The sequence below is a fragment of the Colius striatus genome, unplaced genomic scaffold (genome assembly GCF_028858725.1).
Source record: "Colius striatus isolate bColStr4 unplaced genomic scaffold, bColStr4.1.hap1 scaffold_40, whole genome shotgun sequence".
In the NCBI taxonomy this organism is placed as follows: Eukaryota; Metazoa; Chordata; class Aves; order Coliiformes; family Coliidae; genus Colius; species Colius striatus.
Window position 1 is genome coordinate 2,406,196 of NW_026908523.1, and position 26,251 is coordinate 2,432,446.

Here is a 26,251-nt window from a genome sequence, read left to right on the forward strand (position 1 = left end):
TTGATGCATTGACCCTCATGGATTGGTTGGTCTTAATCAATGAGTTGACCCTCATCATTGGGTTGACCATCATTCATTGGTTGACCCTCATGGATGGGTTGACCCTCATCCCTGTGTTGACCCTCATGGACAGATTGACCCTCATCATTGGGTTGACCCTCATGGACAGATTGACCCTCATCATTGGGTTGACCCTCATTGATGCATTGACCCTCGTGGATTGGTTGGTCTTAATCAATGAGTTGACCCTCATCATTGGGTTGACCATCATTCATTGGTTGACCCTCATGGATGGGTTGACCCTCATCCCTGTGTTGACCCTCATGGACAGATTGACCCTTATCATTGGGTTGACCCTCATTGATGGATTGACCCTCATGGACGGATTGACCCTCATGGATGGGTTGACCCTCATGGATGGGTTGACCCTCATTGATGGATTGACCCTCATGGATTGGTTGACCTTAATCAATGAGTTGACCCTCATCATTGGGTTGACCCTCATTCATTGGTTGACCCTCATCACTGGGTTGACCCTCATGGACAGGTTGACCCTCATTCTTTGGTTGACCCTCATCACTGGGTTGACCCTCATTGACAGGTTGACCCTCATTCATTGGTTGACCCTCATCACTGGGTTGACCCTCATGAACTGGTTGACCCTTCCTTCATTGGCTGATGCTCTTTGGGTTCTTCATTCCTATTGGACAAGCCATTTCTGGGCAGCCAACAGTGGTTGAGTTGGGCAACCATCTCCCATTAGTCACTCTGCTTGAGTTGACCAACTCCACTGGGGTTGGGAGGCCATGGCCCCATGGCCTCAGAGCCATCTCCAGGCCACCACAGCCCCACAGGGAGCTGACAGGCAGGAGAACATGGTTTGGGCTTCAAATCAAACCAACTTCTCCTCCTGGGAGAGCCACAAACGTGGGGGGTGGTGGTGGGAAGGGCATGACCTCAAACACAAGCCCATCACCACGAGTGGACCAGCAGGACAGGAGATGTTTGGCTTGAACCCTTAAATCTGGTTTTGATGGGGTTTGGGCAGATTGAAAGGACAACATCTCCCACCAGACATCACCAGGCTTTAATGTCTCCTCCCTTCCCACCCACCATCTCACCAGCTTCACCAGCTGGCTCCAGTTTGGCCTCTGTTGTCCTCTGTGTCCTGCCCCAGCATGGGGTGGGTGGCAGCTCAGACATGATCCTCTGACCTTCCCCCCCCAGAGGAGGTTGCTGGAGCATCATTGGTTGTCCTTCATGATCTTCTGGATCCACTGGGCATATCTGCAGACCTTGGTGTACACACCAGGTCTCTTGGGCTGCCCACATATCTCCATGCCCCAGGACACGATACCTTGGAGGGCCTGGTTGCAAATCAAAGGTCCTCCAGAGTCACCCTATGGAAAGACATGGGGTCAAGCCAATGTCCTACACCAGCTCACCCAACCCTTGGTGGGTTGGTCAACCCCCTGTGGCCTTGATTCACCATCATTAGGCCTGATTGAGTTGGGTCACCTGGTTGGATTGGCCATCCATCATTGGGTTGGCCAATCATCATTGGTTGGCCATCCATCACTGGGTTGACCATCCATCATTGGGATGGCCATCCATTACTGAGTTGGCCATCCTTCATTGTTTAGCCATCCATCATTGGGTTGGCCAACTCTTGCTGGGTTGTGGAACCATCTCTGGCTTACTCAACCCCTCTTGTGTTGGCCAACCCTTGTTGGGTTGTGGAACCATGTCTGCCTTACTCAGTTCCTATTGTGTTGGCCAACCCTTGTTGGGTTGAAGAACCATCTGTGGCTTACTTAAACCCTCTTGTGTTGGCCAACCCTTGTTGGGTTGAAGAACCATCTATGGCTTACTCAGCCCCTCTTGTGTTGGCCGACCCTTGTTGGCTTGAAGAACCATCTGTGGCTTACTTAACCCCTCTTGTGTTGGCCAACTCTTGTTGGGTTGAAGAACCATCTCTGTCTTACTCAGCTCCTCTTGTGTTGGCCAACCCTTGCTGGGTTGAAGAACCACCTCTGTCTTACTCAGCTCCTCTTGTGTTGGCCAACCCTTGTTGGGTTGAAGAACCATCTCTGGCTTACTCAACCCTTCTTGTGTTGGCCAACCCTTGTTGGGTTGAAGAACCATCACTGGCTTACTCAACCCCTCTTGTGTTGGCCAACCCTTGTTGGGTTGAAGAACCATCTCTGGCTTACTCAACCCCTCTTGTGTTGGCCAACCCTTGTTGGGTTGCAGAACCATCTCTGGCTTACTCAACTCCTCTTGTGTTGGCCAACCCTTGTTGGATTGAAGAACTATCTCTGGCTTACTCAACCCCTCTTGTGTTGGCCAACCCTTGTTGGGTTGAAGAACCATCTCTGCCTTACTCAACCCCTCTTGTGTTGGCCAACCTTTGTTGGGTTGAAGAACCATCTCTGGCTTACTCAACCCCTCTTGTGTTGGCCAACCCTTGTTGGGTTGAAGAACCATCTCTGGCTTACTCAACCCCTCTTGTGTTGGCCAACTCTTGCTGGGTTGAAGAACCATCTCTGGCTTACTCAGCTCCTCTTGTGTTGGCCAACCCTTGTTGGGTTGAAGAACCATCTCTGGCTTACTCAGCTCCTCTTGTGTTGGCCAACCCTTGTTGGGTTGAAGAACCATCTCTGGCTTACTCAACCCCTCTTGTGTTGGCCAACCCTTGTTGGGTTGAAGAACCATCTCTGACTTACTCAACCCCTCTTGTGTTGGCCAACCCTTGTTGGGTTGAAGAACCATCTGTGGCTTACTCAACCCCTCTTGTGTTGGCCAACCCTTGTTGGGTTGAAGAACCATCTCTGGCTTACTCAACCCCTCTTGTGTTGGCCAACCCTTGTTGGGTTGAAGAACCATCTCTGGCTTACTCAGCTCCTCTTGTGTTGGCCAACTCTTGCTGGGTTGAAGAACCATCTCTGTCTTACTCAGCTCCTCTTGTGTTGGCCAACCCTTGTTGGGTTGAAGAACCATCTCTGACTTACTCAACCCCTCTTGTGTTGGCCAACCCTTGTTGGGTTGAAGAACCATCTGTGGCTTACTCAACCCCTCTTGTGTTGGTCAACCCTTGTTGGGTTGAAGAACCATCTCTGGCTTACTCAACCCCTCTTGTGTTGGCCAACCCTTGTTGGGTTGAAGAACCATCTCTGTCTTACTCAGCTCCTCTTGTGTTGGCCAACCCTTGTTGGGTTGAAGAACCATCTCTGACTTACTCAACCCCTCTTGTGTTGGCCAACCCTTGTTGGGTTGAAGAACCATCTCTGGCTTACTCAACCCCTCTTGTGTTGGCCAACCTTTGTTGGGTTGAAGAACCATCTCTGACTTACTCAACCCTTCTTGTGTTGGCCAACCCTTGTTGGCTTGAAGAACCATCTGTGGCTTACTTAACCCCTCTTGTGTTGGCCAACCCTTGTTGGGTTGCAGAACCATCTGTGGCTTACTCAACCCCTCTTGTGTTGGCCAACCCTTGTTGGGTTGAAGAACCATCTCTGGCTTACTCAACCCCTCTTGTGTTGGCCAACTCTTGCTGGGTTGAAGAACCATCTCTGGCTTTTACAACCCCTCTTGTGTTGGCCAACCCTTGTTGGGTTGAAGAACCATCTCTGGCTTACTCAACTCCTCTTGTGTTGGCCAACCCTTGTTGGGTTGAAGAACCATCTCTGGCTTACTCAACCCCTCTTGTGTTGGCCAACTCTTGCTGGGTTGAAGAACCATCTGTGGCTTACTCAACCCCTCTTGTGTTGGCCAACTCTTGCTGGGTTGAAGAACCATCTGTGGCTTACTCAACCCCTCTTGTGTTGGCCAACCCTTGTTGAGTTGAAGAACCATCTCTGGCTTACTCAACTCCTCTTGTGTTGGCCAACCCTTGTTGGGTTGAAGAACCATCTCTGACTTACTCAACCCCTCTTGTGTTGGCCAACCCTTGTTGGGTTGCAGAACCATCTCTGGCTTACTCAACCCCTCTTGTGTTGGCCAACCCTTGTTGGGTTGAAGAACCATCTCTGACTTACTCAACCCCTCTTGTGTTGGCCAACCCTTGTTGGGTTGCAGAACCATCTCTGGCTTATTCAACCCTTCTTGTGTTGGCCAACCCTTGTTGAGTTGAAGAACCATCTCTGGCTTACTCAACCCCTCTTGTGTTGGCCAACCCTTGTTGGGTTGAGGAATCATCTCTGGCTTACTCAACACCTCTTGTGTTGGCCAACCCTTGTTGAGTTGGCCAACTGTGCACCATTTGACCACCCTTCATTGCTCTGAAGACCATCACCATCCTGCCCAACCCTCCTCCCCCTCAGCAGCCACCATCAAGCTCCTCACCAGAGCAACCCCTCACCCACCACACCACCAGCACACATCCCCTCCTCTCCCCAGAGTCCACCTTGGTGAGGACTCCAACCCCACCAGGAGGAGAGGAAGAGGGAGGGGGACATTGTGGCCATACCTGACAGGAGTCCATACCCCCTTCCAGGCTGCCAGCACACAACATGTTGTCGGTGATGGAGCCGGGGTAGAAGCTCTGGCACTCGGCCGTGGAGAAGAGGGTGACGTTGACACACTGCAAGACGTCTGGGTAAGAGACTGAGACGGGACACAGAGACAGGGAGGGGTGGGGGAGGGAAAGGAGAACGAGATCCACAGCAAACCACCCTACAGACAGCAGAGATTCATCCCTTTTCCCCCCAAAAGCAACCTCCTCCTCACCAAAACCCACCCTCACTGAAAGCCACCCCACCAAAACCCACCCTCACTGAAAGTCACCCCCCCAAAACCCACCCTCAATGAAAGCCACCCCCACCAAAACCAACCCTCACCAATAAACCAACCCTGTCCTCACCAAAACCAACCCTTACCAACAACCAACCCCCTCCTCATCAAGACCCAGATGGCCCAGGGGCCACCCAGTTGTCAGGAGCCCACTCAGATGTCCAAGAGACCATCCACACGTCCCACAGACCACTCAGATGTCCAGGAGATGACCCAGATGGCCAAGAGGCCACCCAGATGGCCAAGAGACCACTCAGACATCCCAGAGACCACTCAGATGTTCAGAAGATGTCACAGAGACCACCCAGATGTCTCAGAGACCATTCAGATGTCCCAGAGACCACCCAGATGTCCAGGAGATGACCCAGATGGCCAAGAGACAGCTCAGATGTCCCAGAGACCACCCAGTTGTCAGGAGCCCACTCACATGTCCCAGAGACCACTCAGATGTTCAAGAGACCACCCAAATGTCCAGGAGATGACCCAGATGGCCAAGAGATAACTCAGATGTCCCAGAGACCACCCAGATGTCCAAGACACCACTCAGATGTCCCAGAGACCACTCAGATGTTCAGAAGATGTCACAGAGACTACCCAGATGTCAGGTGCCCACTCAGATGTCCAAGAGACCACCCACATGTCCCACAGACCACCCAGTTGTCAGAAGCCCACTCAGATGTCCAAGAGACCACCCACATGTCCCACAGACCACACAGATGTCCAGGAGACCACCCAGATATCACAGAGACCATTCAGATGTCCCACAGACCACCCAGATGTCCAGGAGATGACCCAGATGGCCAAGAGACCACCCAGATGGCCAAGAGGCCACCCAGATGGCCAAGAGACCACTCAGGTGTCCAAGAGACCACTCAGACATCCCAGAGACCACCCAGATGTTCAGAAGATGTCCCAGAGACCACTCAGATGTTCAAGAGACCACCCAGATGTCCAGGAGATGACCCAGATGGCCGAGAGACCACCCAGATGGCCAAGAGACCACCCAGACATCCCAGAGACCACTCAGATGTCCAAGAGACCACTCAGACATCCCAGAGACCACCCAGATGTTCAGAAGATGTCACAGAGACCACCCAGATGTCTCAGAGACCATTCAGATGTCCCAGAGACCACCCAGTTGTCAGAAGCCCACTCAGATGTCCCAGAGACCACTCAGATGTTCAAGAGACCACCCAAATGTCCAGGAGATGATCCAGATGGCCAAGAGACAACTCAGATGTCCCAGAGACCACTCAGATGTTCAGAAGATGTCACAGAGACCACCCAGTTGTCAGGAGCCCACTCAGATGTCCAAGAGACCACCCACATGTCCCACAGACCACACAGATGTCCAGGAGATGACCCAGATGGCCAGGAGGCCACCCAGATGGCCAAGAGACCACTCAGACATTTCAGAGACCACCCAGATGTTCAAGAGACCACCCAGATGTCCAGGAGATGACCCAGATGGCCAAGAGACAACTCAGATGTCCCAGAGACCACCCAGATGTCCAGGAGATGACCCAGATGGCCAAGAGACAACTCAGACATCCCAGAGACCACCCAGATGTTCAGAAGATGTCACAGAGACCACTCAGATGTCCCAGAGACCATTCAGATGTCCCAGAGACCACCCAGTTGTCAGAAGCCCACCCAGATGTCCCAGAGACCACCTAGATGTTCAGAAGATGTCCCAGAGACCACCCAGATGTCTCAGAGACCACTCAGATGTCCCAGAGACCACCCAGATGTCCAGGAGATGACCCAGAGACCACCCAGATGTCTCAGAGACCACTCAGATGTCCCAGAGACCACCCAGATGTCCAGGAGATGACCCAGAGGCCACCCAGATGTCTCAGAGACCACTCAGACATCCCAGAGACCACTCAGATGTTCAGAAGATGTCCCAGAGACCACCCAGATGTCTCAGAGACCACTCAGATGTCCCAGAGACCACTCAGATGTTCAGAAGATGTCCCAGAGACCACCCAGATGTCTCAGAGACCACTCAGATGTTCAAGAGACCACCCACATGTCCCACAGATGTCCAGGAGACCACCCAGATATCACAGAGACCATTCAGATGTCCCAGAGACCACTCAGATGTCCAGGAGATGTCCCAGAGACCACTCAGATGTTCAAGAGACCACCCAGTTGTCCAGGAGATGACCCAGATGGCCAAGAGACAACTCAGATGTCCCAGAGACCACCCAGTTGTCAGGAGCCCACTCAGATGGCCAAGAGACAACTCAGACATCCCAGAGACCACCCAAATGCCTCAGAGACCACCCAGATGCCCCAGAGATGACCCAGATGTTCAGGAGATGACTCAGAGACCACCCAGATGTCCCAGAGGTGACCCAGATAGTCTAGAGACAACCCAGATGACCCAGAGACCACACATATGTCCAAGAGACCACCCAGAAGTTCAGGAGATGGCCCAGAGCCCACCCAGATAGTCTAGAGACCACCCAGGTGTCCCAGAGGTGACCCAGATGTTCAGGAGATGACCCAGATGTTCAGGAGATGGCCCAGAGACCACCCAGATGTTCAGGAGATGATCCAGATGTTCAGGAGATGGCCCAGAGACCACCCAGATGTTCAGGAGATGACCCAGATGTTCAGGGGATGGCCCAGAGACCACCCAGATGTTCAGGAGATGACCCAGATGTTCAGGGGATGGCCCAGAGACCACCCAGATGCCCCAGAGGTGACCCAGATGCCCCAGAGACGACCCAGATGTTCAGGGGATTGCCCAGAGACCACCCAGATGCCCCAGAGATGCCCCAGATGTCCCAGAGACCACCCAGATGCCCCAGAGGTGACCCAGATGTCCCAGAGATTACCCAGATGTTCAGATGCCCCAGAGACCACCCAGATGTCCCAGAGGTGACCCAGATGTCCCAGAGAACACCCAGATATTCAGGAGATGCCTCAGATGCCCAGGAGATGGCCCAGAGACCACTCAGATGCCCCAGAGGTGACCCAGACGCCCCAGAGACCACCCAGATGCCCCAGAGGTGACCAAGATGTCCCAGAGATTACCCAGATGTTCAGATGCCCCAGAGACCACCCAGATGTCCCAGAGGTGACCCAGATGTCCCAGAGAACACCCAGATATTCAGGAGATGCCTCAGATGCCCAGGAGATGGCCCAGAGACCACTCAGATGCCCCAGAGGTGACCCAGACGCCCCAGAGACCACCCAGATGCCCCAGAGGTGACCCAGATGTCCCAGAGACCACCCAGATGTTCAGGAGATGCCCCAGATGCCCAGGAGATGCCCCAGATGCCCAGGAGATGCCCCAGAGACCACCCAGATGTTCAGGGGATGACCCAGATGTTCAGGGGATTGCCCAGAGACCACCCAGATGCCCCAGAGACCACCCAGATGCCCCAGAGGTGACCCAGATGTCCCAGAGACCACCCAGATGCCCCAGAGGTGACCCAGATGTCCCAGAGACCACCCAGATGCCCCAGAGGTGACCAAGATGACCCAGAGATCACCCAGATGCCCCAGAGACCACCCAGATGCCCCAGAGGTGCCCCAGATGCCCAGGAGATGTCCCAGAGACCACCCAGATGTCCCAGAGGTGACCCAGATGTCCCAGAGACCACCCAGATGTTCAGGGGATGCCCCAGAGACCACCCAGATGCCCCAGAGACCACCCAGATGTTCAGGGGATGCCCCAGAGACCACCCAGATGCCCCAGAGACCACCCAGATGTTCAGGAGATGTCCCAGAGACCACCCAGATGCCCCAGAGGTGACCCAGATACCCCAGAGGTGACCCAGATGACCCAGGGACCACCCAGATGTTCAGGAGATGACCCAGAGACCACACAGATGTTCAGGAGATGCCCCAGATGCCCAGGAGATGTCCCAGAGACCACCCAGATGCCCAGGAGATGGCCCAGAGACCACCCAGATGGCCCAGAGGTGACCCAGATGCCCCAGAGATGACCCAGAGACCACCCAGATGTCCCAGAGACCACCCAGATGCCCCAGAGGTGACCCAGATGTCCCAGAGACCACCCAGATATTCAGGAGATGCCTCAGATGCCCAGGAGATGGCCCAGAGACCACTCAGATGCCCCAGAGGTGACGCAGACGCCCCAGAGACCACCCAGATGCCCCAGAGGTGACCCAGATGTCCCAGAGACCACCCAGATGTTCAGGAGATGCCCCAGATGCCCAGGAGATGCCCCAGAGACCACCCAGATGTTCAGGGGATGACCCAGATGTTCAGGGGATTGCCCAGAGACCACCCAGATGCCCCAGAGACCACCCAGATGCCCCAGAGGTGACCCAGATGTCCCAGAGACCACCCAGATGCCCCAGAGGTGACCAAGATGACCCAGAGATCACCCAGATGCCCCAGAGACCACCCAGATGTTCAGGGGATGACCCAGATGTTCAGGGGATTGCCCAGAGACCACCCAGATGCCCCAGAGACCACCCAGATGCCCCAGAGGTGACCCAGATGTCCCAGAGACCACCCAGATGCCCCAGAGGTGACCAAGATGACCCAGAGATCACCCAGATGCCCCAGAGACCACCCAGATGTTCAGGAGATGTCCCAGAGACCACCCAGATGCCCCAGAGGTGACCCAGATACCCCAGAGGTGACCCAGATGACCCAGGGACCACCCAGATGTTCAGGAGATGACCCAGAGACCACACAGATGTTCAGGAGATGCCCCAGATGCCCAGGAGATGTCCCAGAGACCACCCAGATGCCCAGGAGATGGCCCAGAGACCACCCAGATGGCCCAGAGGTGACCCAGATGCCCCAGAGATGACCCAGAGACCACCCAGATGTCCCAGAGACCACCCAGATGCCCCAGAGGTGACCCAGATGTCCCAGAGACCACCCAGATATTCAGGAGATGCCTCAGATGCCCAGGAGATGGCCCAGAGACCACTCAGATGCCCCAGAGGTGACCCAGACACCCCAGAGACCACCCAGATGCCCCAGAGGTGACCCAGATGTCCCAGAGACCACCCAGATGCCCCAGAGGTGACCAAGATGACCCAGAGATCACCCAGATGTCCCAGAGACCACCCAGATGCCCCAGAGGTGCCCCAGATGCCCAGGAGATGTCCCAGAGACCACCCAGATGTCCCAGAGGTGACCCAGATGTCCCAGAGACCACCCAGATGTTCAGGGGATGCCCCAGAGACCACCCAGATGCCCCAGAGACCACCCAGATGTTCAGGAGATGACCCAGAGACCACACAGATGTTCAGGAGATGCCCCAGATGCCCAGGAGATCTCCCAGAGACCACCCAGATGTTCAGGAGATGGCCCAGAGACCACCCAGATGCCCCAGAGGTGACCCAGATACCCCAGAGGTGACCCAGATGACCCAGGGACCACCCAGATGTTCAGGAGATGACCCAGATGCCCAGGAGATGGCCCAGAGACCACCCAGATGGCCCAGAGGTGACCCAGACGCCCCAGAGACCACCCAGATGCCCCAGAGGTGACCCAGATGTCCCAGAGACCACCCAGATGCCCCAGAGGTGACCAAGATGACCCAGAGATCACCCAGATGTCCCAGAGACCACCCAGATGCCCCAGAGACCACCCAGATGCCCAGGAGATGTCCCAGAGACCACCCAGATGTCCCAGAGGTGACCCAGATGTCCCAGAGACCACCCAGATGTTCAGGGGATGCCCCAGAGACCACCCAGATGCCCCAGAGACCACCCAGATGTTCAGGAGATGACCCAGAGACCACACAGATGTTCAGGAGATGCCCCAGATGCCCAGGAGATCTCCCAGAGACCACCCAGATGTTCAGGAGATGGCCCAGAGACCACCCAGATGTTCAGGAGATGTCCCAGAGACCACCCAGATGCCCCAGAGGTGACCCAGATGCCCCAGAGATGACCCACATGTTCAGGGGATGACCCAGAGACCACCCAGATGTTCAGGACATGGCCCAGAGACCACCCAGATGCCCCAGAGGTGACCCAGATGCCCCAGAGATGACCCACATGTTCAGGGGATGACCCAGAGACCACCCAGATGTTCAGGAGATGACCCAGATGCCCAGGAGATGGCCCAGAGACCACCCAGATGTTCAGGAGATGCCCCAGAGACCACCCAGATGCCCCAGAGGTGCCCCAGATGTCCCAGAGACCACCCAGATGTTCAGGAGATGACCCAGAGACCACCCAGATGCCCCAGAGGTGCCCCAGGTATCTCTGGTGGGCACCAGGGGGAAAATACCCATCCCTCCAGCAGAACAGACCTCCAGGAGCTGACCCAGCTGCCCCCCACCCCAGCAGAAGCCACCAGACCCCAGGTACCTTCTGGGGAGGTGGTGGCCCCCCATCCCGAGGTGATGCAGGTGGTACCAGGCTCGGGGAGGCAGGAGGCCACGGGGATGGGCTGGATCCTGGAGCTGAGGGCCACGGGGGCCAGGAGCTTCATCAGCATGATGTCGTTGTCCTTGGTGGTGGGGTTGTAGTCAGGGTGGGGCACGAACTTCTGCACCATCTTCTGCATCTGCCCCCACTCCCTGGCGTAGAGGTTGTGCTTGCCCAGGTGGATGGAGGTGATCCTGGAGGCAGGGAGGGGGGGAGAACGTGGCCACAGGGCCATGGGACATGGTGGGGGAGGGGTTGGAGGCCATGGGGTGGCCCCACAGAGGTGGCACATGAGGGACATGGCATGGCTGGGACACTGGAAGCCTGGGCCATGGGGTGGCCCCACAGAGGTGGCACATGTGGGTCATGGCTGGGACATGTGGCCACTGGTAGCCTGGAAGGAAGGGAAATGTGGCCACAGGGTCATGGGACAGGATGGGGAGGGGGTTGGAGGCCATGGGGTGGCCCCACAGAGGTGGCACATGTGGGTCATGGCTGGGACATGTGGCCACTGGTAGCCTGGAAGGAAGGGAAATGTGGCCACAGGGTCATGGGACACGTTGGGGAAGGGGTTGGAGGCCATGGGGTGGCCCCACAGAGGTGCCACATGTGGGTCATGGCATGGCTGGGACATGTGGCCACTGGTAGCCTGGGCCATGGGGTGGCCCCACAGCAGTGTGGGACATGAGGGACATGGCTGGGTCACTGGAAGCCTGGAAGGGACAGAGACGTGGCCACAGGGTCATGGGACAGGATGGGGAAGGGGTTGGAGGCCATGGGGTGGCCCCACAGAGGTGGCACATGTGGGTCATGGCATGGCTGGGACATGTGGCCACTGGTAGCCTGGGCCATGGGGTGGCCCCACAGAGGTGGCACATGTGGGTCATGGCATGGCTGGGTCACTGGAAGCCTGGAAGGGACAGAAACGTGGCCACAGGGTCATGGGACATGGTGGGGGAGGGGTTGGAGGCCATGGGGTGGCCCCACAGAGGTGGCACATGAGGGACATGGCATGGCTGGGACACTGGAAGCCTGGGCCATGGGGTGGCCACAGAGGTGGCACATGTGGGTCATGGCTGGGACATGTGGCCACTGGTAGCCTGGAAGGAAGGAAAACGTGGCCACAGGGTCATGGGACACGTTGGGGAGGGGGTTTGGAGGCCATGGGGTGGCCCCACAGAGGTGGCACATGAGGGACATGGCATGACTGGGACATGTGGCCACTGGTAGCCTGGGCCATGGGGTGGCCCCACAGAGGTGGCACTTGTGGGTCATGGCATGGCTGGGACACTGGTAGCCTGGAAGGGACAGAAACGTGGCCACAGGGTCATGGGACACGTTGGGGAAGGGGTTGGAGGCCATGGGGTGGCCCCACAGCAGTGTTGGACATGGCAATGTGGGGGGCTGAGGGGACACTTGGGGGGCTGAGGGGACATATGGGGGGCTGAAGGGACATGTGGGGGGCTGAGGGGACACATGGGGGGCTGAGGGGACATGTGGGGGGCTGAGGGGACACTTGGGGGGCTGAGGGGGCATGTTGGGGGCTGAGGGGACACATGGGGGGCTGAGGGGACATGTGGAGGGCTGAGGGGACACTTGGGGGGCTGAGGGGACATGTGGGGGGCTGAGGGGCCACTTGGGGGTCTGAGGGGACATGTGGGGGGCTGAGGGGACACATGGGGGGCTGAGGGGACATGTGGGGGGCTGAGGGGACACATGGGGGGCTGAGGGGACATGTGGGGGGCTGAGGGGACATGTGGGGGGCTGAGGGGGCATGTTGGGGGCTGAGGGGACACATGGGGGGCTGAGGGGACATGTGGGGGGCTGAGGGGACACATGGGGGGCTGAGGGGACATGTGGGGGGCTGAGGGGACACTTGGGGGGCTGAGGGGACATGTGGGGGGCTGAGAGGCCATGTTGGGGGCTGAAGGGACATGTGGGGGGTGAGGGGTCATTTGGGGGGCTGAGGGGTCATGTAGGGCTTGAGAGGCCATATGTGGGACTGAGGGGACATGTGTGGGGCTGAGGGGCCATGTGGGGGGCTGAGGGGACACTTGGGGGTCTGAGGGGACATCTGGGGGGCTGACAGGCCACATGAGGGGCTGAGAGGACATCTTGGGGGCTGAGGGGACATGTGGGGGGCTGAGGGGACATGTAGGGCTTGAGGGGACATGTGGGGGTCTGAGGGGCAATGTGGGGGGCTGAGGGGCCATGTGGGGGGCTGAGGGGACATGTGGGGGGCTGAAGGGACATGTGGGGGGCTGAAGGGACACTTGGGGAGCTGAGGGGGCATATGTGGGGCTGAGGGGACATTTTGGGGACTGAGGGCACATGTGAGGGGCTGTGGGGACACGGGGGGCTGAGGGGACATGTGGGGGGCTGAGGGGACACATGGGGGGCTGAGGGGTCATGTGTGGGGCTGAGGGGCCATGTGGGGGGCTGAGGGGTCATGTGTGGGGCTGAGGGGCCATGTGGGGGGCTGAGGGGTCATGTGTGGGGCTGAGGGGTCATGTGTGGGGCTGAGGGGCCATGTGGGGGGCTGAAGGGCCATGTGGGGGGCTGAGGGGACATGTAGGGCTTGAGGGGCCATGTGGGGGGCTGAGGGGACACTTGGGGGTCTGAGGGGACATGTAGGGCTTGAGGGGCCATATGGGGGGCTGAGGGGACATGTGAGGGGCTGAGGGCTATGTGGGGGGCTGAGGGGACATGTAGGGCTTGAGGGGCCATATGGGGGGCTGAGGGGACACTTGGGGGGCTGAGGTGCCACGTGGGGGGCTGAGGGGACATGTGGGGGGCTGAGGGGACATGTAGGGGTCTGAGGGTCCATATAGGGGTCCGAGGGGCCATATAGGGGTCTGAGGGTCCACCTAGGGGTCTGAGGGGCCATATAGTGGTCTTAGGAGCCACACAGGGGTCTGATGGTCCATATAGGGGTCTGAGGGGCCATATAGGGATCTGAGGGGCCATGTGGGGGTCTGAGGGGCCATATAGGGGTCTGAGGGTCCATATAGGGGTGTGAGGGGCCAAGATTGGTCTGAGGGTTCACCTAGGGGTCTGAGGGTCCTGTAGGGGTCTGAGGAGCCACGTAGGGGTCTCAGGGACCATATAGGGGTCTGAGGGGCCATATAGGGGTCTGAAGAGGCCAGGATTGGTCTGGGGGGTCCATGTAGGGGTCTGAGGGGCCACGTATGTGTCTCAGGGACCATTTAGGGGTCTGAGGGTCCATGTAGGGGTCTGAGGGGCCATTTAGGGGTGTGAGGGGCCACGTATGTGTCTCAGGGACCATTTAGGGGTCTGAGGGTCCATATAGGGGTCTGAGGAGCCATGTGGGGGTCTGAGGGTCCATATAGGGGTCTGAGGGGCCACACAGGGGTCTGAGGGTCCATATAGGGGTCTGAGGGGCCACACAGGGGTCTGAGGGTCCATGTAGGGGTCTGAAGAGGCCAGGATTGGTCTGGGGGGTCCTGTAGGGGTCTGAGAGTCCATATAGGGGTCTGAGGGGCCACGTATGTGTCTCAGGGACCATTTAGGGGTCTGAGGGACCATGTAGGGGTCTGAGGGGCCCTGTGGGGGTCTGAGGGGCCATGTAGGGGTCTCAGGGACCATTTAGGGGTCTGAGGGTCCATATAGGGGTCTGAGGAGCCACGTGGGGGTCTGAGGGTCCATATAGGGGTCTGAGGGGCCACGTAGGTGTCTCAGAGACCATTTAGGGGTCTGAGGGTCCATATAGGGGTCTGAGGAGCCACGTGGGGGTCTGAGGGTCCATATAGGGGTCTGAGGGGCCATGTGGGGGTCCGAGGAGCCACGTGGGGGTCTGAGGGTCCACCTAGGGGTCTGAGGGTCCATGTAGGGGTCTGAGGGGACATGTGGGGGTCTGAGGGTCCATATAGGGGTCTGAGGGGCCACACAGGGGTCTGAGGGGCCATATAGGGGTCTGAGGAGTCACACAGGGGTCTGAGGGGCCACGTAGGTGTCTCAGGGACCATTTAGGGGTCTGAGGGGCCATTTAGGGGTCTGAGGGGCCATATAGGGGTCTGAGGGGCCCTGTGGGGGTCTGAGGGGCCATGTAGGGGTCTGAGGGGCCATATAGGGGTTTGAGGGGCCATATAGGGGTCTGAGGGGCCACGTAGGTGTCTCAGGGACCATTTAGGGGTCTGAGGGTCCATATAGGGGTCTCAGGGACCATTTAGGGGTCTGAGGGTCCACCTAGGGGTCTGAGGGGCCATATAGGGGTCTGAGGGGCCCTGTGGGGGTCTGAGGGGCCATATAGGGGTCTGAGGGGCCATATAGGGGTTTGAGGGGCCATATAGGGGTCTGAGGGGCCATATAGGGGTCTGAGGGGCCATGTAGGGGTCTGAGGGTCCATATAGGGGTCTGAGGAGCCATGTGGGGGTCTGAGGGTCCATATAGGCGTCTGAGGGGCCATATAGGGGTCTGAGGGGCCATGTAGGGGTCTGAGGGTCCATATAGGGGTCTGAGGGGCCATGTAGGGGTCTGAGGGACCATGTGGGGGTCTGAGGGGACATGTGGGGGTCTGAGGGTCCATATAGGGGTCTGAGGGGCCACACAGGGGTCTGAGGGGCCATGTAGGGGTCTGAGGAGTCACACAGGGGTCTGAGGGGCCACGTAGGTGTCTCAGGGACCATTTAGGGGTCTGAGGGGCCATATAGGGGTCTGAGGAGCCACGTGGGGGTCTGAGGGGCCATATAGGGGTCTGAGGGGCCACTTGGGGGTCTGAGGGGCCATATAGGGGTCTGAGGGGCCACGTGGGGGTCTGAGGGGCCATATAGGGGTCTGAGGGGCCATGTGGGGGTCTGAGGGGCCATATAGGGGTCTGAGGGGCCACGTGGGGGTCTGAGGGGCCATATAGGGGTCTGAGGAGCCACACAGGGGTCTGAGGGTCCATGTGGGGGTCCGAGGAGCCACGTGGGGGTCTGAGGGTCCACCTAGGGGTCTGAGGGTCCATGTAGGGGTCTGAGGGGCCATATAGGGGTCTGAGGAGCCACGTGGGGGTCTGAGGGTCCATATAGGGGTCTGAGGGGCCACTTGGGGGTCTGAGGGGCCATATAGGGGTCTGAGGGGCCACGTGGGGGTCTGAGGGGCCATATAGGGGTCTGAGGGGCCATGTGGGGGTCTGAGGGGCCATATAGGGGTCTGAGGGGCCACGTGGGGGTCTGAGGGGCCATATAGGGGTCTGAGGGGCCATGTGGGGGTCCGAGGAGCCACGTGGGGGTCTGAGGGTCCACCTAGGGGTCTGAGGGTCCATGTAGGGGTCTGAGGAGCCACACAGGGGTCTGAGCGGCCCTGTAGGTGTCTCAGGGACCATTTAGGGGTCTGAGGGGCCATTTAGGGGTCTGAGGGGCCATATAGGGGTCTGAGGGGCCCTGTGGGGGTCTGAGGGGCCATATAGGGGTCTGAGGGGCCATATAGGGGTCTGAGGGTCCTGTAGGGGTCTGAAGAGGCCAGGATTTCTCTGGGGGGTCCTGTAGGGGTCTGAGGGTCCATATAGGGGTCTGAGGGGCCATGTGGGGGTCTGAGGGACCATTTCGGGGTCTGAGGGTCCATATAGGGGTCTGAAGAGGCCAGGATTGGTCTGGGGGGTTCTGTAGGGGTCTGAGGGTCCATACAGGGGTTTGAGGGGCCATATGGGGGTCTGAGGGACCATGTAGGGGTCTGAGGGACCATGTAGGGGTCTGAGGGGCCACGTAGGTGTCTCAGGGACCATTTAGGGGTCTGAGGGGCCATTTAGGGGTCTGAGGGGCCACGTAGGTGTCTCAGGGACCATTTAGGGGTCTGAGGGGCCATGTAGGGGTTTGAGGGGCCATATAGGGGTCTGAGGGGCCCTGTGGGGGTCTGAGGGGCCATATAGGGGTCTGAGGGGCCATATAGGGGTCTGAGGGGCCACGTGGGGGTCTGAGGGTCCATATAGGGGTCTGAGGGGCCATATAGGGGTCTGAGGAGCCACGTGGGGGTCTGAGGGTCCATATAGGGGTCTGAGGGGCCATGTGGGGGTCCGAGGAGCCACATGGGGGTCTGAGGGTCCACCTAGGGGTCTGAGGGTCCATGTAGGGGTCTGGGGGGCCATGTGGGGGTCTGAGGAGCCACACAGGGGTCTGAGGGTCCATATAGGGGTCTGAGGGGCCATATAGGGGTCTGAGGGGCCCTGTGGGGGTCTGAGGGGCCATATAGGGGTCTGAGGGGCCCTGTGGGGGTCTGAGGGGCCATATAGGGGTGCATGGGACCGTGGTGCCGTGCCTTACCCCGGCGTGGTGCAGTGAGCCGCGGTGACCACCCACTGGCGTGCCACCAGCACCCCTCCACAGTACAGCTTGTTCATATCCAGCACAGCCGCCTGCCAGGGCTGGGAGTGCGGCTCACACGCCCGGCCACCCACCACACGCGTGTCCCCCGCTGCCAGCGCCGCTGCCAGGGGGTCACAGGGTCAGACCCACCCCTGTCACCCCCCCTGGGACCCCCCCTGAGCATCACACAGCCCCTGCACTCACCCAGGCACAGCACCAGCAGCAGGGGACCCAGCAGAGCCAGTCGGAGTGTGGGGGTCACAGCCATGGATGCTGGGGGGCAATGGGTGGGGGTTAAGGGGGGGAGGCTCTGGAGCATTCTGTCCCCCCCTTTCCCACTCCTGAATGTGTTTCAGGGGGTTCCTGGTGTCCCCCCACACTCTGGGCAGCAGCTCTGCACCACTTTGGGGTGCCCACCAATGTCTCCCACCCTGGGGGCAGCAGGATCAGGCCCATCATGGGGGGTTTCACCCTCTAGAACCTTCTGACCCCCGCTTTTCCCACTCCAGAACCTACTCCAGGGGGTTCAAGGTGTCCCCCCACACTCTGGGCAGCAGCTCTGCACCACTTTGGAGTCCCCACCAATGTCTCCCACCCTGGGGGCAGCAGGATCAGGCCCATCATGGGGGGTTTCACCCCCTAGAAACATCTGTCCCCCCCCTTTCCCACTCCAGAACCAGTTTAAGGGGGTTCAAGGTGTCCCCCCACACTCTGGGCAGCAGCTCTGCACCACTTTGGGGTCCCCACCACTGTCTCCCACTCTGGGGGCACCAGGATCAGGCCCCTAATGGGGGGATTCACCTCCTAGAAACATCTGTCCCCCCCCTTTTCCCACCCCAGAACCTGTTTCAGGGGGTTCAAGGTGTCCCCCCACACTCTGGGCAGCAGCTCTGCACCACTTTGGAGTCCCCACCAAAGTCTCCCACTCTGGGGGCAGCAGGATCAGGCCCATCATGGGGGGTTTCACCCTCTAGAAACATCTGTCCCCCCCCTTTTCCCACTCCTGAACCTGTGCCAGGGGGTTCAAGGTGTCCCCCCACACTCTGGGCAGCAGCTCTGCACCACTTTGGAGTCCCCACCAACGTCTCCCACCCTGGGGGCAGCAGGATCAGACCCATCATGGGGGGTTTCACCCTCTAGAACCATCTGTCCCCCCCCTTTCCCACTCCTGAACCTGTTTTAAGGGGGTTCAAGGTGTCCCCCCACACTCTGGGCAGCAGCTCTGCACCACTTTGGGGTCCCCACCAACGTCTCCCACCCTGGGGCAGCAGGATCAGGCCCCTGATGGAGGTTTTGACCCTCTAGAACCATCTGTCTCCCCCCTTTCCCACTCCAGAAGCTGTTTTAAGGGGGTACAAGGTGTCCCCCCACACTCTGGGCAGCAGCTCTGCACCACTTTGGGGTGCCCACCAATGTCTCTCACCCTGGGGGCAGCAGGATCAGGCCCATCATGGGGGTTTTGACCCTCTAGAACCTTCTGTCCCCACCTCCTTTATACTCCTGAACCTGTTTTGACCCTCTAGAACCTTCTGTTCCCCCCCCTTTCCCACTCCTGAACCTGTTTAAGGGGTCTTAAAGGTGTCCCCCCACACTCTGGGCAGCAGCTCTGCACCACTTTGGAGTCCCCACCAACGTCTCCCACCCTGGGGGCAGCAGGATCAGACCCATCATGGGGTTTTTCACCCCCTAGAACCTTCTGTCCCCCCCCTTTCCCACTCCTGAATGTGTTTCAGGGGGTTCAAGGTGTCCCCCCACACTCTGGGCAGCAGCTCTGCACCACTTTGGGGTCCCCACCAGTGTCTCCCACCCTGGGGCAGCAGGATCAGGCCCCTGATGGAGGTTTTGACCCTCTAGAACCATCTGTCCCCACCTCCTTTATACTCCTGAACCTGTTTTGACCCTCTAGAACCTTCTGTTCCCCCCCCTTTCCCACTCCAGAACCTGTTCCAGGGGGGTTCCTGGTGTCCCCCCACACTCTGGGCAGCAGCTCTGCACCACTTTGGGGTCCCCACCAATGTCTCCCACCCTGGGGGCAGCAGGATCAGGCCCCTGATGGGGGTTTCACCCCCTAAAACCATCTGTCCCCCCCTTTCCCACTCCAGACCCTGTTTCAGGGGGTTCCTGGTGTCCCCCCACACTCTGGGCAGCAGCTCTGCACCACTTTGGGGTCCCCACCAATGTCTCCCACCCTGGGGGCAGCAGGATCAGGCCCCTGATGGGGGTTTTGACCCTGTAGAACCTTTTGTTCCCCCCCTTTTCCAATCCAGAACCTGTTTAAGGGGGTTCCTGGTGTCCCCCCACACTCTGGGGAGCAGCTCTGCACCACTTTGGGGTCCCCACCAGTGTCTCCCACTCTGGGGGCAGCAGGATCAGGCCCCTGATGGGGGTTTCACCATCTAGAACCTTCTGTCCCCCCCTCTCCTTTGCACTCCTGAACCTATTTTCACCCTCTGGAACCTTCTGTTTCCCCCCTTTCCCACTCCTGAACCTGTTCCAGGGGGTTCCTGGTGTCCCCCCACCCTCTGCTCACCATCCCCACCCCATTTTTTGGGGGTCTCCAGCAACATGGCACCTCCATCCCCATCCCCCCATCTCTCCCTGCTCCATCAGAGCTTCCTCCTCCTCCTCCTCCTCCTCCTCCTGCTGTTGCAAGGCTGACATCATCCCCCAGAGCAACAATCAACACACTCATCCCTAACGAGGCCCCTTAATTATGGGGCTCCACCAGCTCCTCCACCTCCCCCTCCTTGTCCTGGGGCCATTGACCTCCCAGCACCTCACTCTGCCCTTGGATCCCTCCTCTCCTCTCTCTGCTTCTCCCTCCTCTCCTTCCCCCTTGGACATCCACATCTCAGCCCCTTGGAACGTGGTTTGGGGGTCCCACAGCCCCCCCCAACCATGGAGATGGGTTGTGAGGCCATGGGGTGGTGGCTACTGGTGGCTGTGGGTCTGGGTGACCCATGGATGTGGGTTGTGGTGGTCCCTTGGGTGTGGGGCAACTGGCTCTGAGTGGTGGTTTGCCATGGCCATGGGTTGGTGGAACCCCAAGCCATGTGTTCTGCTCCCCATAAGTGTGGGGTGATGGTTCCTGTCCCCACTGGGGTCACTGGGAAGGGGTTGTGGGGCCCCACAGAAGTGGGTCTGACTTCTCTGGGGCTGTGGGGCACGTGGCTCTGAGTGGTGGTTTGCCATGGCCATGGGTTGGTGGAACCCCAAGCCATGTGTTCTGCTCCCCATAAGTGTGGGGTGATGGTTCCTCTCCCCACTGGGGTCACTGGGAAGGGCTGTGGGGCCCCACAGAAGTGGGTCAGAGCTCCATGGGGCTGTGGAGCCCCACAGAAGTGGGTCAGACCTCTCTGGGGCTGTGGGGCACGTGGCTCTGAGTGGTGGTTTGCCATGGCCATGGGTTGGTGGAACCCCAAGCCACATGTTCTGCTCCCCATAAGTGTGGGGTGATGGTTCCTCTCCCCACTGGGGTCACTGGGGAGGGCTGTGGGGCCCCACAGAAGTGGGTCAGAGCTCCATGGGGCTGTGGGGCACGTGGCTCTGAGTGGTGGTTTGCCCTGGCCATGGGTTGGTGGAACCCCAAGCCATGTGTTCTGCTCCCCATAAGTGTGGGGTGATGGTTCCTCTCCCCACTGGGGTCACTGGGGAGCATGGGAAGGGCTGTGGGGCCCCACAGAAGTGGGTCAGAGCTCCATGGGGCTGTGGGGCACGTGGCTCTGAGTGGTGGTTTGCCCTGGCCATGGGTTGGTGGAACCCCAAGCCATGTGTTCTGCTCCCCATAAGTGTGGGGTGATGGTTCCTCTCCCCACTGGGGTCACTGGGGAGCATGGGAAGGGCTGTGGGGCCCCACAGAAGTGGGTCAGAGCTCCATGGGGCTGTGGGGCAACTGGCTCTGAGTGGTGGCTTGCCATGGCCATGGGTTGGTGGAACCACAAGCCATGTGTTCTGCTCCCCATAAGTGTGGGGTGATGGTTCCTCTCCCCACTGGGGTCACTGGGAAGGGGTTGTGGGGCCCCACAGAAGTGGGTCTGACCTCTCTGGGGCTGTGGGGCACGTGGCTCTGAGTGGTGGTTTGCCCTGGCCATGGGTTGGTGGAACCACAAGCCATGTGTTCTGCTCCCCATAAGTGTGGGGTGATGGTTCCTGTCCCCACTGGGGTCACTGGGGTCACTGGGAAGGGGTTGTGGGGCCCCACAGAAGTGGGTCAGAGCTCCACGTGACTGTGGGTCACCATTCCCATGGCCACAGGTCGGTGCCACCCATGGGTGTGGGGTCACCACTCCCTGTGGCCACGTGCCACGGGCCCCACGGAGAAGGGAAACGAGTCCCTTGGGTGTCCCCAACACACACAGACGTGTCCCAGGGGCAGGGGCAGGGAGGGAGGGAGAGGAGAGGTGGGATGAGATGGGTCAGGGAGGGGATGAGGCTGGAGATGAGGGAGGGGATGAGATGGGTCAGGGATGGGATGAGATGGGTCAGGGAGGAAGGATGGATGGAGATCAGGGAGGGGATGAGATGGTCAGGGATGGAATGAGGCTGGAGATGAGGGAGGGGATGAGATGGGTCAGGGATGGGATGAGATGGGTCAGGGAGGGGATGAGATGGGTCAGGGATGGGATGAGATGGGTCAGGGATGGGATGAGATGGGTCAGGGAGGAAGGATGGATGGAGATCAGGGATGGGATGAGATGGTCAGGGATGGGATGAGGCTGGAGATCAGGGATGGGATGAGATGGGTCAGGGAGGAAGGATGGATGGAGATCAGGGAGGGGATGAGATGGTCAGGGATGGGATGAGGCTGGAGAAGGAAGGAAGGATGGAAGGATGGAAGGATGGAAGGAGATCAGGGAGGGGATGAGATGGGTCAGGGAGGGGATGAGGCTGGAGAAGGAAGGGAGGAAGGATGGAAGGAAGGAAGGATGGAAGGAAGGAAGGAAGGAGATGAGGGATGGGATGAGATGGAGATCTGGGATGAGTCTGGAGGATGAAGGAAGGGAGGAAGGATGGAAGGAGATGAGGGATGGGATGAGATGGGTCAGGGATGGGATGAGGCTGGAGATCAGGGATGGGATGAGGCTGGAGATCAGGGAGGGGATGAGATTGGTCAGGGATGGGATGAGATGGGTCAGGGATGGAACAAGCCTGGAGGAGGAAGGGAGGATGGAAGGATGGAAGGAAGGAAGGAGATGAGGAATGGGATGAGCTGGAGATCTGGGATGAGTCTGGAAGATGAAGGAAGGAAGGAAGGATGGATGGAGATCAGGGATGGGATGAGATGGGTCAGGGATGGGATGAGGCTGGAGAAGGGATGGGATGAGATGGGTCAGGGATGGGATGAGATGGGTCAGGGAGGGGATGAGGCTGGAGAAGGAAGGAAGGAAGGATGGAAGGATGGAAGGATGGAAGGATGGAAGGAGATCAGGGAGGGGATGAGCTGGATCAGGGATGGGATGAGGCTGGAGAAGGGAGGGAGGAAGGATGGAAGGAGATGAGGGATGGGATGAGCTGGAGATCTGGGATGAGTCTGGAGGATGAAGGAAGGAAGGGAAGAAGGAGATAAGGGATGGGATGAGGCTGGAGATCAGGGATGGGATGAGATGGTCAGGGATGGGATGAGATGGGTCAGGGAGGAAGGATGGATGGAGATCAGGGATGGGATGAGATGGGTCAGGGATGGAACAAGCCTGGAGGATGAAGGGAGGAAGGATGGATGGAGATCAGGGATGGGATGAGGCTGGAGAAGGAAGGAAGGATGGAAGGAGGGATGGAAGGAAGGATGGAAGGAGATCAGGGATGGGATGAGCTGGAGATCTGGGATGAGTCTGGAAGATGAAGGAAGGAAGGAAGGAAGGAAGGAAGGAAGGAAGGAAGGAAGGAAGGAAGGAAGGAAGGAAGGAAGGAAGGAGATCAGGGATGGGATGAGATGGGTCAGGGATGGAACAAGCCTGGAGAAGGAAGGAAGGAAGGAAGGAGATGAGGGATGGGATGAGATGGGTCAGGGATGGGATGAGGCTGGAGATCAGGGAGGGGATGAGATGGGTCAGGGAGGGGATGAGGCTGGAGAAGGAAGGAAGGAAGGAAGGATGGAAGGAAGGAAAGATGGAAGGATGGAAGGAAGGAAGGAGATGAGGGATGGGATGAGCTGGAGATCTGGGATGAGTCTGGAAGATGAAGGAAGGAAGGAAGGAAGGAGATGAGGGATGGGATGAGATGGAGATCTGGGATGAGTCTGGAAGATGAAGGAAGGAAGGAAGGATGGATGGAGATCAGGGATGGGATGAGGTTGGAGATCAGGGAGGGGATGAGCTGGATCAAGGATGGGATGAGATGGATCAGGGATGGAACAAGCCTGGAGAAGGAAGAAAGGAAGGGATGGGATGGGATGAGTCTGGAGGATGAAGGAAGGAAGGGAAGAAGGAGATAAGGGATGGGATGAGATGGAGATCTGGGATGGGATGAGCCTGCAGAAGGAAGGAAGGAGCTCAGGGATGGAAACAGCCTGGGAGAAGGATGGATGGAAGGAAGGAAGGAAGGAGATCAGGGATGGGATGAGATGGTCAGGGATGGAACAAGCCTGGAGAAGGAAGGAAGGAAGGAAGGAAGGAAGGAAGGAAGGAAGGAAGGAAGGAAGGAAGGAAGGAAGGGGAGAAGAGCTGGAGATCAGGGATGGGATGAGCCTGGAGAAGGATGGAAGGAAGGATGGAGATCAGGGATAGAAAGAGCATGGAGACAGAAGAAAGGATGGAAGGAAGAAAGGAGAGGAGGGATGGGATGGGATGGGATGGGATGGGATGGGATGGGATGGGATGGGATGGGGATGGGGATGGGATGGGATGGGATGGAGATGAGGGATGGGATGGGATGGGATGGGATGGGGATGGGATGGGATGGGATGGGGATGGGGATGGGATGGGATGGGATGGAGATGAGGGATGGGATGGGATGGGATGGGGATGGGATGGGATGGGATGGAGATGAGGGATGGGATGGGATGGGGATGGGGATGGGATGGGATGGGATGGAGATGAGGGATGGGATGGGATGGGATGGGGATGGGATGGGATGGGATGGAGATGAGGGATGGGATGGGATGGAGATGAGGGATGGGATGGGATGGGATGGGATGGAGATGAGGGATGGGATGGGATGGGATGGGATGGGATGGGATGGGATGGGATGGAGATGAGGGATGGGATGGGATGGGATGGGATGGGATGGGATGGGATGGGATGGAGATGAGGGATGGGATGGGATGGGATGGAGATGAGGGATGGGATGGGATGGGATGGGATGGGATGGGATGGGATGGGATGGAGATGAGGGATGGGATGGGATGGAGATGAGGGATGGGATGGGATGGGGATGGGGATGGGATGGGATGGGATGGAGATGAGGGATGGGATGGGATGGGATGGGGATGGGATGGGATGGGATGGAGATGAGGGATGGGATGGGATGGAGATGAGGGATGGGATGGGATGGGATGGGATGGGATGGAGATGAGGGATGGGATGGGATGGGATGGGATGGGATGGGATGGGATGGGATGGAGATGAGGGATGGGATGGGATGGGATGGAGATGAGGGATGGGATGGGATGGGATGGGATGGGATGGGATGGGATGGGATGGAGATGAGGGATGGGATGGGATGGAGATGAGGGATGGGATGGGATGGGATGGGATGGGATGGGATGGGATGGGATGGAGATGAGGGATGGGATGGGATGGGATGGAGATGAGGGATGGGATGGGATGGAGATGAGGGATGGGATGGGATGGGATGGGATGGGATGGGATGGGATGGGATGGGATGGGATGGGATGGAGATGAGGGATGGGATGGGATGGAGATGGGATGGAGATGGGATGGAAATGAGGGATGAGATGGGATGGGATGGGATGGGATGGGATGGGATGGGGATGAGGGATGAGATGGGATGGGATGGAGATGGGATGGAGATGACGGATGGGATGAGCCTGGAGGAGGAAGGGAGGTTGGAGACCAAGGCCAGGGGGATGGATCAGACCAGGGGAAGGAGAGATGGAGGCCAGGGGCCAAGGGGGGCTGTGGGGCAGCTGCTGGAAGGAATGACCATGGCCACATCCCTCCCCATCGGGGTCCCCCCCATCCCCTCCCACCCCCCATCCCCCAACCAACCTCTCTGCAGGTGCCTGTGGTGCCCCAGGGCCGGGTTTGGGGAGTGGGGAGGGGGTGAGGACACCCCTCTCCTGTCCCTGGCCGTGTCCCCCGGTGCCTGGGAGCCGAGTCCTGGTGTCCTGAGCGTCTCCTCCTCGCCCTGCTGGTCCAGCTCAGCCCTCTGCTGCCAGGGAAGCCTCCCCAGCCCTCTCCTCCTCTTCCTCCCCCTCCTCCTCCTCCTCTCTGAGCTCTCCCATGGGAGGGGTGGATTTATAACGGCGTCACAGCCCGGGGCTGAGCCAGAGGCAGCTGAGGAGACGCTTGTGCTGCTGCTCCTCCTCCCCTAATCCCTTCCAGGACCTTCCTCCTGCTCCTCCTCCTCCTCTAATCCCTTCTCAGGACCTTCCTCCTGCTCCTCCTCCTCCTCTAATCCCTTCTCAGGACCTTCCTCCTGCTCCTCCTCCTCCCCTAATCCCTTCCAGGACCTTCCTCCTCCTCCTGCTCCTCCCTTAATCCCTTCCCAGGACCTTCCTCCTCCTCCTGCTCCTCCTCCTCCCCTAATCCCTTCCCAGGACCTTCCTCCTCCTCCTCTAATCCCTTCTCAGGACCTTCCTCCTCCTCCTCCTGCTCCCCTAAT

At 58.7% G+C, this 26,251-nt stretch overlaps 1 protein-coding gene across 1 annotated transcript; it reads right to left on the reverse strand.

The window, feature by feature from the left end:
* Positions 1–1,152: 1,152 nt before the first annotated feature.
* On the reverse strand, positions 1,153–25,774 carry LOC104559325 (kallikrein-11-like). The gene is made up of 6 exons (XM_062020031.1): positions 25,636–25,774; positions 17,675–17,743; positions 17,429–17,591; positions 11,109–11,362; positions 4,469–4,605; positions 1,153–1,400 (listed from the first exon to the last, which is right to left on the reverse strand). The coding sequence occupies exons 2-6, from the start codon at positions 17,736–17,738 to the stop codon at positions 1,245–1,247; spliced, it is 774 nt and encodes a 257-aa protein (XP_061876015.1). The 5' UTR covers positions 17,739–17,743; positions 25,636–25,774; the 3' UTR covers positions 1,153–1,244.
* Positions 25,775–26,251: the final 477 nt, after the last annotated feature.